General features: G+C 33.7%; 1 protein-coding gene and 1 pseudogene across 1 annotated transcript; one reads left to right on the plus strand and one right to left on the minus strand.

The window, feature by feature from the left end:
• Nucleotides 1-7,327: 7,327 nt before the first annotated feature.
• On the plus strand, nucleotides 7,328-12,138 carry LOC116118709 (annotated as a pseudogene).
• Nucleotides 12,139-14,014: 1,876 nt separating this feature from the next.
• LOC116118710 lies at nucleotides 14,015-14,576 on the minus strand. The gene is made up of 2 exons (XM_031404684.1): nucleotides 14,315-14,576; nucleotides 14,015-14,247 (listed from the first exon to the last, which is right to left on the minus strand). Exons 1-2 carry the CDS (start codon nucleotides 14,574-14,576, stop codon nucleotides 14,015-14,017), a joined length of 495 nt encoding a protein of 164 aa, XP_031260544.1.
• Between the last annotated feature and the right edge of the window lie 1,019 nt (nucleotides 14,577-15,595).

The raw sequence follows: 15,595 nt of genomic DNA on the forward strand, positions 1-15,595 counted from the left end.
TCTTTACGTCATCAAAAACATCTTTAAAAATTGAATGAAGTAAATAAGTTTCATTGAACCCTAAGATATTGGTCTGACGGTCAAGAAAGTTTACTCTCTTTAGAATTGTAGAGTGTTTAATAGACTTCGAAAATTAGTTAATTTGTGTGCAAGTTGATCCGAATACTCCGGTTACCCACAAAAAATAATAATAATAAGTTTGATTGTAACAATCTCATTTAAGAACAATGAAATAAATCCTAGTAAGTGATAAGGACAACATGTGAGACAAGATGTTATGAGCAAATGGGTAACAGTCAGAACACTAAGTATTGTCTGAAAACGCCCTTGTTTAAAGTCTTTTGGTTGTGTCCCAATATCACATGCAATCTTATCAATTGCGTTTTGAACTTAAACACCTTCTCCTTCACGGCCTCACACTACTATTTCCATGTGAATGTGACTACTTTTTCTTTTCTTTTTTGGAGCTTTGGATGCAAACAAATATTAAGAAATTTACTTCATTTATTTCAATGGGACATTTTTTGTTAATTTCCTAGTTTTATTTTGTTCAATATGACAAAATTTGTAATGAAAATTGAAAATAATCGAATTTAAGATCTCAATATGATTTGATTAAGCGATGGAGCGCCATGCAATTTTGGGCATAATACAACCCTTTTGTCGTCTCATTGTTATGTTGAGTGTGGGCTTACTCAATAATGGAGTAGCAAAGCCGACAGCCTTATCAATATTTTTGTCTAATTCTTCATTTTACATGCTTCTCCTCACTACATACTTTTTCTATTATTCTTTTGTCTCGTTTCCTTTTTTCTTTTCAAATGTCTCATAGCTTATATATTGTTATACGATAAATCCAAAAGGCCTAAGATCTCGACACATGTCTCATGACCATACAAAATACTTGGGTCAGGTGTTTTCCCATGAAAGGGTGGCTTTCCCTATAAGATTGTCATAGGTCACTTCATTTATTCATACAACTACCAGAGTTAACTTCAACCGCAAGACTCACGACTAAATCACCAGCCAAGACGTATGACAACTTCACCATTAAATCTCCAATCAAGACAGTTTGCCAAGTTAATTATTGGACTAGACCACCCTTGCAAAATTATAAATAGGGGTTCCCCTGCCCCAAAGATTCATTCCAGATCTTCTCATTCTCTTCTTAATAGTTACAAAACAATTATCTCTCTTCAGAGTAAATATCTTTTATTATAAACACATCAATAAAATAATAGTGAAAGTAAGAATTGCGCTTTGTATTCAAACTATTTTAAAAATTGCTCTTATCAATTCTTCTAATTTATTTACTTATACTATTACTATTATCCACGGGTTCAACATCATATTTCATAGTCTCACACGGACCCTTTACACAAGCTCTCATAGAAGATTCGCGTACTTCTTTTTGGTGCGAAATATCGCAACAACATATACATATTTAAACCATAATATATCTAAGATAAAACATATATATATATATTAGAAACTCATCAGGAAAATCCTTAGATGATCAAGAAAATTAAGAGGTTGAAAATATTATATCAAAAAAATAATATTTATAATCACCCAATTGATATATGAATATTCATGTAATTTCACAATCCTTAGAAATTCTAATCAATTTAAGATTAATCTAGATGGCTGATAATTTTAAATTTTTTTATTTTATTTTCTTATGAATATAGAGTGGAGTAAACAACTTTTTCCCTCCCAAGGTTTGGTCTAATGACACTTTTCCACCCGTCAAGTTTCAAAATGCCACTTTTCCCTACTTGTCAATTTTCAAAACGAAACTTTTCCCACCTACCATTATGTTCCGTTAGGAAAATCCATTATGTCACATGATATAAACGGTGTAAAGATAAAAATACCCTTCTCTCTTATTCCTCTCTTTTCTTCTTTTTCATTCGCCACCTCTGATTCCGATGACCAGAAAAACAATCACACACAACCATAAACATCTCTAATCTGGCAACCAGAAAAAAAAATTACACATAACCACAAACACTTCTAAACCAACTTCAAAAAAGCTCCAAACAATTACACCCAAATCATCAATGAAGCAAAAAACCCTAAGAAAGGAAGCGGTGATCAGAGACCTTTGGCAGACAAACAAGATCGAGTTTGTTGGGGGTTTTGGAAAGGAAGTGCCAGTGGTGTGTTTGGTGGTGTCGGGGTTGATTTTCGATGACGGGATTGATCGGAAAAGCTTAGGCCACGCAAAACAAGCCAAGCGCAGTGACCGCGAACGACAGGCTAAACAAGTGTGGAGTGGTAGGGGTTTTGATGAGGGAGCTGAGGGGAGTATTTTGCTGGAGTCGAGGGAGGTCGACAACACCAGAAACAGACCGATTTGGCCTGGATTGGCGGTACGAGGGGGTTTTTTCCATGGAAAATTGCTTAATTCCGAGTANAAAAGGTTTTCCAAATTTGACTGATAAAATACTTTAATTTGGTCGGTTAAAAAGTGTGGGAGGCTTGGCGTATATAATAATAATATGGGTTTTGACTAAAAATATATTGTTAATTATTATTTAATTAATTAGGTGTTGGCTTCCATCACTATTTAACTTATTAAAATCTTAACTCTCCTTTGAAAAAACCAAAAAGAAAAAGAGCTGACGTTTTCACCTTACTACTTTTCCTCAACAATAAGTATTTAATTTCGGGGAATACATATTTTTAAAAGAGTATAACGATTTTTCCCACCCAAGATTTGCTTAATAACATTCCCCACCTAAAAAGTTTCAAAATACTACTTTCCCACCCAAAGTTTATATTTCATTAATACTTAAAATACACTCCACTTTCTCATCCGACGTTCAGGGAGTTACTAGGAGTTAAAGTAAGAGGGGTTTTATAGAGTGGAGGCCAGTGGATCAAATGGTGGTAATCGATTGAATATCCACCGTCAGAATTAGCTGAAAATCAATCAAGAATAGGAAACTTTAGTTTTACGGTAGTGGGTAATTAGCGAGAAATCAGGTGTTAAAATGAGAAGAGGTTCATAGAGAGGAGACCGGAGGTTCAAATGATGGTGACGAAGAGAATTTTCGCTGTCAAAATCGGTTTTGGGTAATAACGGAATATTAACTTTGGGTGGGAAAGTGATAGTTTGAAACTTTTAGGGTGGGAAAATGTCATTAAGGCAAACCTTGGGTGGGAAAAAGTTGTTTACTCTTTTTAAAAAGTAAATAAAGAAGAGGAAAATGAAAAAAAATTGATTCGATATTTCTAATAATTGAAAACACTATATATATATTGTAATATTTATGGGTTGACTATGCATGCAAATTTCAGAGCCATTGCTGAAGAATTCTAGAACTATTTTTTTTTTATAAAAAAAATAGTCTTAGAATAATATGCAACATTAATTTGATTGTTTATTTCATTAGTTGTTGTTTGCCATTACCACTCAAGTTTAGTTAATAATGTTATCTAATTAGCAGATAAACACAAGATAATCTTAGTTAGTTAAACGCTTTTACTCTTTGCATTATTTTAATTATTAAAATCATATAATATAGTTTTTCAAAACAAAACTCTGATCAATCTAATCCATAAATCATGTGAACTTCTTCTGGGAACAAGGAATCAATCCACGTTTAAAATTGGGATTTTAATTTTGGAGTAGAGTAGAGTCCAGAAAGAGATTGTGTTGTGTTCTTGTATGTTACACTATTCTGGTTAATTATTATGTTATCTGATATTTAGATTAAAAATATTTTCTGTATTTGTTATTTATTGGGTATTATTCTAAAAATTAATCCAAATCAAATAACTTTTTTTTTTTTTAAAAATGAAAAGAGATGGAATTTGTTTTCAGATTATTCAAACTCAAAGTATTTTTTTATTCAACTCTATTTAGCTCAAAACATTTTTTTTTCTTTTTCTCCTTCTCATTTTTCTTTCCTCCAATTTGAAGATCAATCCACTAAGACCACTGTCGCCTGTCAGCAACCATCAACCGTCAACGAGACAAAATGCAAATCCAGCCAGTTATGCATAGATCGGCTAAAAACGCCAAATCTACGACCAGATTTTGGCTGCAATCTGGCTATCTGGCTGTTAAAGAGGACCAGATCTCTAGCCGTAGATTTGGTCGTCAACACTGATTTGGCCATAGATCTGACTGTTGTCAGCCATATCGATGCATGATCGGCCAAATCTAACAGGTGTGTGTCGTTCCAGTGATTGTCGGCTACCATTCGACGGTGGTGGTTGTGGCCAGTTGTCCTCTGGGGGTTATGGTGCTTTTTTTAATTTTTAAACTTTTATATGGGTTGTTTAGCTAAATAACAATATAGGAAAATAATAATGAATATTTTCAGAAAATATACCAAACAACTATTCTGTCTTAAAAACCTCTTAAAAAAATGTACCAAATAATTATTACAATATTTTATCCAACTCTGATATAATTTCAATATTTTACTAAGCGCATTTTCAAAATCTAATCCTATTCGATTTAATCTAACTCAACTCAACTTAAAACACTTTTTAGAATAACATTTTTCAAATAATCTACAAATAGGCCACAACATTTTTAGAAGAAAATATATAGATATTTGTCTTTCTTTTTGGGGTCACTAAAGAAATCCCCACAACTATTTTCTTATTAGATACATAACTTTATTCATGTAAATTTCAATTTGTTAATTACTTGTAAGGTTATATAGATAAACAAATGAAGTCTAAATTTGTCTAGGTCAATAGCTGGGCACACACCTCAACTAATTTTCGAGGTCCATTGAAACCTTATGGTTTAAAAGAGTAGGTAAACCATATATTATTGTGATAATAATACTATGCGTACTAACGAATTTACTAACCAATGTATCAACCTAAAGCATAGTACGGGTACTATACTCATAGTACGGGTACCATATGTAATTTTAACAAAAGTTAATAGATGGTTAGTAGATTCGTGAGTACGCATAACATTACCCTATTGTGATAGGTGGCCCCAAGGTTTGAACCTAGAAACTTGAGGAATTGAACAAATCTTCTTTATACACCCGATGCAATTAATCAAGTTAGCATACTAAGACCAACTACAAGTCATAATGAACTTTTTTTTTAAAAAAAACTTTTTTGGTTGATGATACGATGGCATGTGCTTCAATGGATCTTACCTAACCAATTTATGATATTTGTTATGACAAGAAAAGCAAGCATGCTTCTGAATTTGTAAATTAATTTGAGATGTACAAAGTTTGTGATGTATTCGCATGACATTCATACCCACATCAATCATTTTACGTTACATTATAAATAATAAACATATAATATGTTGTAACACTTTTATTATTCTTTCAAATTCAATTATTCAACTAACATGAAGATGGTTAATTAGTATAAGCAATTGGAAATGGAGAATGGTCAATTGGTGCGTTATTATGGACAACTCCCAATTCACTAACAAGAAGTGCATGATTTAGGGCAATTGTAAGGTATATCTTAAAAGTTTTATTACACCAATACAGATTTACTTATAACTCAATTTCACAAATTCTCCCACAACCCTAGGTAGAGCTGTTCCAGTTTTTGGCTTATGGATTTCAAAATGCTATTATAAGGTATATCTTAAAGTTTTATTATACCAATAAAGATTACTCATAACTCAATCTCACAAACTTCTTTTTACAACTCCTACGTGATAGCTCCCAGTTTTTTGTAATGAATTTTGAATTTTGGGAAATTCATCAATAAAAACTAGACAGCTCCTACCTAGGGTTGTGAGAGAGAGTTTGTAAGATTGAGTTGTAAATATAGTATTGTACTTATTACACATTAAGAATATCAAGGGGTTTTAGGAAAGGATAAAAATTGGCTACAACTCAATCTTACAAACTTTCTCTCACAATTCCAACATGATAACTCACAATTGGTTAACTGAATTTAGCAGGCAAGACCCTAACAAGCAGGTGGGACCCATTTGTGAGAACAATTGCATGTGTCATTTGAGATTGTGAAAAAAAGTTTATGAGATTAGATTATAAAAGTAGTATTACTCTATAGCTAAGCTTTGTGCTTTGAGGTTTTATACTTGTTTGAGTTTAATGTAGGAAGACCTTATTTTTAGCTTTTTAAAATCTATGGAGAACAACTTTTCCCACCCAAGGTTTGGTGAAACGGCACTTTCTTACCCTTCAAGTTTCAAAATGACACTTTCGCACCCTTCATTAGGTTATATATATTGTATTCATTAATATTTTACTGAAAAGACGAAAATATCCTAAATATTTGACCTTATAAATTTTTTATTATTTTTAATTAGCTAAAAAGAAATATTAAAAAGTCAAAAATAAAAATAGTAAACACTACCTAAAAAGTTATGAGTAATGCTATAAAATTTTTAAAGTAATGAGGTTAATATTTATTTATTTATAATGCATCAATATACTATCACTATTATTCAATAATCTACTAAATTCATAATATTTTTATAATATAATGTTTTCATTTACTAATTAATACATAAATCAATATTTTTAATTAATAAATAAACAAAGAAAATAAGATTTTTACACTTGAACTAATAATAATCGAGTAAAGACTTTGACTTAAATAAATTTTAATTATAGTAAAATAATTAAAAATAAACTATTAAATGTATTTGTCTTTTCAATTAATGTTAACAAAAAACTAATAGAATCGACGAATGGTGGAAAAAATCATTTGAAACTTAACGGATGAGAAATGTCGCTTGGCCAAACCTTGGGTGGGAAAATGCTGTTCTCCAAAAATCATATACTATAATTATTTATTTTTTCAACTGTCTTTTAGTGACCTTCAGTTGGCTAAGTTCAACTTAACAATAGAAAATATCGCACTGCCATTTCATCCATTAATAATTCCTATATCAGGTTGCATTTAATGTATGGGATTAATTATTCCCCCATTATACCTATACCTTTAATATGTTGTAAATAAACCACTAGTATAGAATTATCAAAATCTAATTCATAAGGTACTCAGTCTTCATATAGTTTGTTGAAAGAACACTCCTGGTGGGATTTTTAATCTCTTTCTGGATCACTAAATTACACTCGACGTTCTTGTTCTTGCATGAGAATTATCATAAGACACCGACATCAAACAGAGATTTTATTTTCATAATTCTTTAAAAAGTCCATTCTTTTGTTCTTTTTCTTACCTTGTCGTCTCCTGCCATTGAATTCTGATCCCTCCTTTGTCCCTTCCGTGGACACCTCATGCCATGCCACCATACAACCGCCACCGTCACTTAATCATTTCCATCACTCTCCAACTCATTTATTTCCCACAACAACTTTTTCAAACGTGAAACGACGCTAGAATGAAGAAACTAGCGCTCAAGCCCGGGAGCCGCCGCCGTGGTGGGCTTAGCGGCTGCCGTGTGGTGGAAATGTCAGCTGGGAATGCTTACAACTTTCCTTATATTCAACTGCGTTGAAATCGGTGATGGGGTTTAATCAGCAACAAGTTACAATCTTGGGGGTGGCGAATGATATTGGGGAAAATGTTGGCTTGCTTCGGGTATTGCTTGCAACAAGTTCCACCTTGGGCTGTTCTTCTTGTGGTGTTGTGTTTGTTTCTTGGGTTATGGTGTTCTCTGTCTTGCTGTCCGTGAGACGTCACTGGCTGCCTACTGGCTGGTAATTTTTTTTTTTGGTTGATGGGCAAACTTGTTTTTTTGAGAGATTGGTTGCTTGGAAATAGTGGTGGAGAGTTAAATTTGAAGGGAGGTTTCAATTGAGTTTGATTTGCTTGTGGGTAGAAAATTTTCTTTTTTAAACTAAGATTTGAGGATGTTTTGTGAACTGAATCGAGAAGTTGGTGGGTGGAATATTGCCTGTGTGTTCGATTGTAGTTTATTTCATGTTTGATTGATTTCATGTTTTGTTTTTTTTCGTATCTATTTGGGGATTTGATCTCTTGGTATTATAGTTTGATGGATTTTACTTGCTTTTGGGTTTTGATGCATTTCTTGGGACTCAATTACTGGAGCTGATTGACTATAGCTATTACTTGTGTTTAGTACAGCTCAAGGATTGGTAGTTTGGTAGACTGACTCTGAATTATTTCATCTTGCTGATTGGAAGTGTAAATGGGGGGAGCTTGTTGCAAGTTGTTTTGAAAAAAAGGTATAAGCTTCTGAAATGGGTCATCAGCAAATAGGGAATAGGTTGTTTCAACCAGGTTGTAGTGATGATTGATTTCTCATAGCAAGTCTCATGGTGTGAAGATCTTACTAGTTCTATACAAATTGGTTTTTCTTAGTTCTAAAGCAGTCAAATACAAGCAACTAGCTTGAGATGAAATAAGTAAGGTAATGAGAGAAAATTTCTGTTGTAGAGCTGTTGCTTGCTCAAATTTTGTAAATTGTACCTCCTCAGATTAATTAGAGATTTCCGTCTTCAAACTTTGGTTTGGTATTTTTTTGGTTTCTCTCTGTCATCTATTAATGATACATCTCGTTAGGACAGTAATCAGTTTGTTAGCATGAGTTAGGGAATGTTTGAGATAAAAATTAGTTTTCAATTAGTCAATTGACTCAACTTGGATGAAGAATATATAAAATTTAACGTGCACTTTTTCTCCAAGTCTTCTAAAAATTATTGTTACTTTTCTGTTCTGTATTACAAAATGTCAGCAACTGCATAAGAGGTGTTGGACGATGGAAATATTTTATCTTGCCATGCCAAGCATGGCTAGGGTTTCTGCAGGATTCAATCTTCTATCTTGAAGCAAAGTAAAATCGGAGTAAGTGTCCAGTGGAATGTTTATATAGGAATAGATGGATTTTAAACCCATGTAAGTTCAGGAGACAGGCCATTGTTTGAGCATGGAAATAAAATTTCTTAGACTTTGCATAAAAATTGTTAGAGGAGTATTGAATTCATTATGAAGTTTTTTAAATTAACTTTGTCAGGAAGGTAGTCCTTTGCAAAATGTGCGATGAGTAGGTTGAACAAGATACCAGTCATTCAGATGTTACTCCAATACAGTAATGCTTCTTATTTTGTTGGTACTGGCTGGTCAGAGGATGCAGAAGATTCTTCAATTTAATTGACCATATAAAATTTAGAAGCACACATTGTTTCTAACTCAAAGTGACTATATAAAATTTATGGCATCATTGAAGGTCCTGTAGGAAATAATTTGGGAGCCTATAATTCTTGCAACAGAACCATCTGGGGTATCCATAGAAGAAATGGAAATTACTTCTAATGCCTTGGAAGCCACATTCTTTGATATCGTGAGGATACATTGGCAACTATACTCAGTATATTGCTTGCCTGTTTTAATCAGAGGAAAGGTCAAACAAAGAAATTATTCACTTGAATATTAATAAGTTGGTTTCTCAGTGCGCATCTGCTTTAGTTGCCATTATTCGTATGGAGAGATAGTAGTGTAGAGTCATGGAAAAGTTTCCTTGTTCAAACCCAGTTCTAATGTGCTGTAGAATGATGAGCCAGTTCTTGGAATATCTTCGTGTTGTTGATTCTGTAATGCCTTGAATCTTTCCTTTGATGAACATCGTGAACAGCAGTAGGATATTTTATGTTGAAATATCAATGCATGTGTACAGAGAGCAAAGCTTTATTTTATCCACATCACATCTTGTTCGTTATAATCAAAAGCATGTAGTTTGGGAATTCTTCCAATCCTTTGATGAAACCAATAGTTAAGACATGATTCTTCTTACTTTTGATTTCTTGACAAAAAGATATTTCTTTTTTTTTTTTCTTTTCTTTGAATAGAATGGTTGGATTATTAGATGGAACTTTGTTTTGTCAGACCATCCAGAATATTTCTTTCCTACTAAACTACTGCCTGGATTAGATCAATGTGGATGTAAAAATGGATCAATGGAGGAAAATATGGGTTCTAGGCTGTGTTTCTTTTTTCATTACTACTTGTGTACACTGCATGCAAACCACAGAAATCCAGGTTTGAGAGAGCATTATTTAAACAAATAATAAGCTGTATTCTAAACTCATTTCTTTATACTTTAATGATACTGCGAGTAGAGCTTGGTTTATGTGCTGAGAGAAAACAAGTTTATGGAATCAAGCTTAATGCACATAGACACACACAATATATCCAAGGTATGTTAGTATAATCATCATAATGAGTTTTTTTTTTTTTTTTTCTTTTCCTTTTATTGAACTTCAGTGATGTCATATTATCAGCAAAATCTTGGATGATATGAGTTAATTGCATATTGGAACAATAGATATCATATGAAGTTAATTGATATTGGCAACATAGATATCTATGTTTGTAAATGAGCATTAGTTCAATTGATATGCAAATTTTTGCATGACCCTTTGTTTTGAGGCATTCTAGTAGGCAGGGATCTTGCCTTGATCGTATCACTTGGTGTACATACTTATATTCTTATTATTCAATGCTATGGCAGTTATTTCTTGCGCTCGTGTTGGCACTAATAGCAATGCATGGTTTGGGACGGCAGTGCTAGTAACAACATGAGGAATTTCCCCCTTAGTAGGGGCACTGTTGCTGGTATCCCAAAGGTTATGTGGGATTAGTGCTGCAATATATACTGATTATACAGTATGGTGCTTAAAGAGTCTGCAACGAGACTTTTACTGTTCCTGGCACTTGGAATTCCCGTTATATGTTTAGTTATGCTGTATAATCGGCCATGCACACCAGTTTCTGGAGAAGACTTTCAGTGCATGCCCATTTTATTTTTACCCAAGCAGCAAGTGTTTTTCTTGCCATCTATGTACTATAATTTCGATAACAGTGATGTCATTTCTCTAAGTGAAACTGCATACATATTAATCGCCATAATGGTTGTCTTGATGAGTCTCCTCTTGTGATTCCTATCAAAATGACCCTTTTCCCCTGCTAACACCAATAAACCTACACAGCGGTTCTTCAGAGATTTGGTTCGACAAGGGGGTGATTCAACTCAACAGATCCTTGTTGACACCGTCTTCGTTTTTTTATGATAAGAGAGGATGATGTCTCAGATGTTGAGACACATATTGCTGTGGGGAGGGGGCAATAAAGAAAGAAACGGAGACACAGGAGGGGGGAGGATTTTAAGTTAGGTGAAGCGTTAGGAAGGCTGATTTCTGGCTTCTGTGGTTGTGTACTTTTGGGGTTGGATCTGGAGTCACAGTTCTCAACAATTTGGCTCAAATCGGGATTGCATTAGGAATTGATGACACTACAACATTGTTGTGTGTCTCAGCTTTTGCAATTTGCTGGACGTCTTGGCTCGGGTGCTGTTTCTGAATATTTGTCAGGTCATTACTCGTTGGCTTTGATTAAGAATACACTATGTTGAAATGCAAAGGTTTCCTTTTTGCTGAAATATCAAAACCAGGACTGGAATTTTCTTTTAGCATACCTAACATAATCGGACCTTGTTACAGTTGAAATTCCTATACTTCATGATTTACTTGGATTAGGTTTCCTTATTCCTCTCTCTCTGTGTATAGGGATTTCTTTCATTTAAAAGTTATTTGAAAAATGATTAAAGAATTGTGTCATAGACGATGTTGTGAGTTTCTCATGTTTTTTTCTTCAATACTTTTCCTTCAAAAAAGTTTTGAACCTTTTATGCTCATGTCAGATGTGATATTCTTAGTTCTTACTGCATGGATGGGCTTTTTCCAATTCTATCTAAAATCATGTAATTGCAGATCTAAGACAATTCCACGGACAGTTTGGATTACTTACGGAATTAATCATGGTCTTCATATCCTCTCTAATGCACTCTCTTAATGGTACTCTCTATGTCTATGCTGCATGCGCTGCTGGAGTCTGCTATGGAATTATACTCTCTGATGGTTCCAATCGCCTCAGAGCTTTTGGGTTGAAACATTTTGGTATCATTTACAACTTGTTTGTGCGGAAATCCCATTGGTGCACTCCTTTTCTCGGCATTCTTGCTGGTTATGTATACGATGCGAAGCTGCCAAGCAGGAAGGTTCGACCTGCTTAGGTGCCGAGTGCTTCAGGCCACCTTCCAGATTCTAGCCGGCGTCTGTGGACTAGAACCATCTGAGCCACAATTTGACTATTAGAATACGACCAGTTTACCAAATGCTTTATGCTGGTGGTTCTTTTCGTCTGCCTCAAACATCAGCCCCTGATTGTCGATAATAATATTTATCGTCCAGTAGAGGCATGCCTATTTGTACCGGTATGCTCTATTTATCTTATTTTTGCTTCTCAGTGGGTGCCTGCATTAGCCTATATATCGCAACATTCCTACATTACATGTAGTACAATTTGCCTGAGCTTGAATATCTGTAGTTGTTGTAACTTCTTAAAACAATCGCCAAGCTGCGGGATACATAGTGAAATGATGCTGTATTGCCTGTAAGGATAAGGAATGCTGTATTTCTTCTGTAATCATATCTGAAGATGCTTTATTATAATCTGGGGAACAGTGTGTAATATTCTGAACTATAATGGAGTTGATCAATAAGAGCTTCCTTCTATTATTTCTAGATTTGTTTCTTCACTTCGTTGGCTTTGAAATGTATACCTCCTGTATGTTAACTTTTCCAACCCTATTATATTCTACTATCCTATCTTAAAAATAAAAAACATGTTGTTCTAATATTGTTCAAAATCCAATCAAATTCTATTCAACTAAAACATTTACTAATTACCTTTCTTAATAACAATTATAAATTAACAAAAAAAACTTTCACCACCCAAGCAACAGTGCCCATCAGCAACCACCATTAGTTGCCAGTCGTCGTCCCTGGAATGACGCATGATCAGTCAGATCTGACCGATTGTGCATGATATGTTCATTTTCGACCAAATCTATTATGGATCTAGCTGAAAACGGCTAGATCTACGGGAAAAATTCTAGCCGTCAACGATGGCTAAGATATACTGTTGTCAACAACGATCTGTGCCATGTAGATCTAACCGGAACAGCCAGATGGCACATACCGCCAATCCAGTAGTTCGTGCATATTCTGGTGACTTCGACAGTGGTGGTAGCCGTCGGCAATCAGTTGGGTGAGGATGTTACTGTTAATTTATAAACTTTTATATGGGGTGTGTTTAGCTAAATTAACAAATATTAGGGGTTAAAGTAAACTAAATATTTTCAAAAAATATAAAACATATTCTCAGATCTTATCTTATTGATTAAATTATATCCTACCATTTCTAGAATATATTTAAAAGGTGGCACAAACGGATGGATTTGAGTTGCTTGCCCATATACTTTCTTGGAAAACTATCCAGAAAAATAATTTATCAGTAAAATTAGTTGATGCATCCGAAGAGTTCAGATAGAGTAGCTCCAGTCAAATGTATAATGGCACATAAAAGTGAACTGCTTCTTTATGCTTTAAATTTTGGTCAAAATCTTTGGCTGCTAATATCCAAACCAAAAGTGAATAAAAGGTTTCAAACTTCAATATGACAGAAAGAAAAGAAAAGGATTCACTGATCTCATAATTCATATTCATATGAACACCTACCAATACAATTTTCTGAGTATTTTCTCAAAACAGAATAGATACAATGGTATCTATATTTGCTACATATTTGTATAAAACCTAACACAATAGTTATCTCCTCAACAAGCTAGACACTGAATACTATAGTGCTTTCTTGTCTATTAAGAAAGAAAGAAAGAAATTAGTAGCATACAAAAAAGTAGTAGGAGACAGCCTGATTACTGAAACGACCCTTGCTGCTAAAGTATGGCTTTAACTTGACCCCACACTAAAAAAAAAAAAAAAAACAGATCAAATAACTCTTCTTTGCAAACATGCTGGTGGAAGAACCCTAAAAACCCATCTCTCACCATTACAATTTAGAAGGAAAAATTTTATTCGCCCCCTTTATTTGGCTAAACACATAAACTGTAGAATTCCCTTTTGAAATTTTGAAAATTGTCACAAACCCAGATAAAATTTAATGTGAATAAGCAAAATTAAGGGAAAGTGAATAAAATTTGCCCCTATGAATCAAGTTTGATCAAAAAATGAAAAATGAAGGCAACCTTTTATGGGGTTTGAGATCTTGAAACATGGTATCCCATCTGATTTCTAACTCCAGTTGACCAATATCCATCATCATCACCATCAAATTTCTCTTCCTTTTGGTAATCAAGACACTGGACTTGAAAAACTATAATTCTCTGAGGTCCAGAGACACCGTGGGGCTTCCATTGTGGAGCACAACTCCTTGTGTTAGCCATGATCAGCTTCTGTTCCTCTTCAACATGCACCTCTCCATCTTGTTGCATAACCAGCAGGCACGGAACATAACAAGAGCTGAAGAATGATGATGATGGACGCTTCACCATGAACCCAAGTTCTCAAATATTTGGCAAGACTTCTCTTTGTCCTCTTGATTGCAAAAAGAAGTCTTGACACTGGTTTGGAGTTGGGCTCCTTTCTTTTTCTTGCAAGTTGAGAATTTCCAGTCTGTGTTTGGCTATCGAGACCCCATGCTTTGAAGAAATTCATGGTTGAAGTAGCTATGTCTTCTTCTTCAAGCTCATATGTGCAAAAGAAGGCCATACCATACACAAGAGATGGCTCAAGGCTACTCTTTGATAGCATGAATACCAATCCATCATTTCAGTGATTTGAATGAATGTGGATTTGTGTAATATCTCCTTAAAGCTTGACACATACATGCACATATTATAAAGTATGAAGGGAAGAAATGGTAAAAAAAGAAAAAAGGAATATATATATAATATATATATATATATATATATATATATATATATATATATATAACCTCTGAAAAATGTCTTGTATTGATGATATTTTAACAACACAAGAGAAAATATCGGTACACAAACTTATTACGACACCAATGTTATGGTCACAACAAATATCATATCGTCTATCTCATCATTACACTAAACTATGATACGGAATAAATAGATCAGAATATCTTTTATAACACAAAAATACAATCACTTTTTGTAAATAATCTTTAAAAGTTATAATCCAAATTAAAAAAAAAAAAAAGAAACGTAATCAATAAAAATCTTCGACTTAATCATCATTAGGATACTAACGATGTGACAGTGTGATGATAGGTGATGACGGGTATGCAAGGTGTTCACAATGAGATTTTTGGGTTTTGATTTCTTGAAATTGAATATTTATAAGGTGGTTGAATCTTGAGAGGGATAAAGAAAAAGAGAGAAGAAGCATGTGGTGTGGGGAGTGCAAAATGGGGTTAAAGCTAAAGAGATCAAACATCAAGGAGTGGTCAGCAAGAATTTTGTTTGTGGAAATGAATTGTATTGCATTTCATTGTTTGCCATTAATCACGGCATGGGAAAAGAGTAAATGGTGTAGGGACGAACCATCACTCACTTTAATTGTGTTTTGGGTGTTAAGGGGGTAAAGTGAAAAGAAATCAAACTAAAGATAGGGATTTAGTTTTTGGTCATATATATGAAAGCAACTCTCTTGAATCATTGCACAACAATGAATGAATGAATGATATGAAATGATTTCACATATTATCTCTCTTTTTTTTTTTTTTTTAAAAAAAAAACTTTAGGTAAAAATCTATATTTAGTAATTACTTTGATTTTGATCTAAAACTACTTTAGTAA

The sequence above is a fragment of the Pistacia vera genome, unplaced genomic scaffold (genome assembly GCF_008641045.1).
Source record: "Pistacia vera cultivar Batoury unplaced genomic scaffold, PisVer_v2 Contig857, whole genome shotgun sequence".
NCBI classification, from domain to species: domain Eukaryota; kingdom Viridiplantae; phylum Streptophyta; class Magnoliopsida; order Sapindales; family Anacardiaceae; genus Pistacia; species Pistacia vera.

What these genes read in the sequence shown, in the direction of transcription:
- LOC116118710 (XM_031404684.1), bottom strand. Translation starts at nt 14,576, where the DNA reads ATGCTATCAAAGAGTAGCCTTGAGCCATCTCTTGTGTATGGTATGGCC. An exon ending in TTTGAGAACTTGGGTTCATG is followed by an intron (nt 14,248 to 14,314) that starts GTGAAGCGTCCA and finishes TTATGCAACAAG; the next exon opens with ATGGAGAGGTGCATGTTGAA.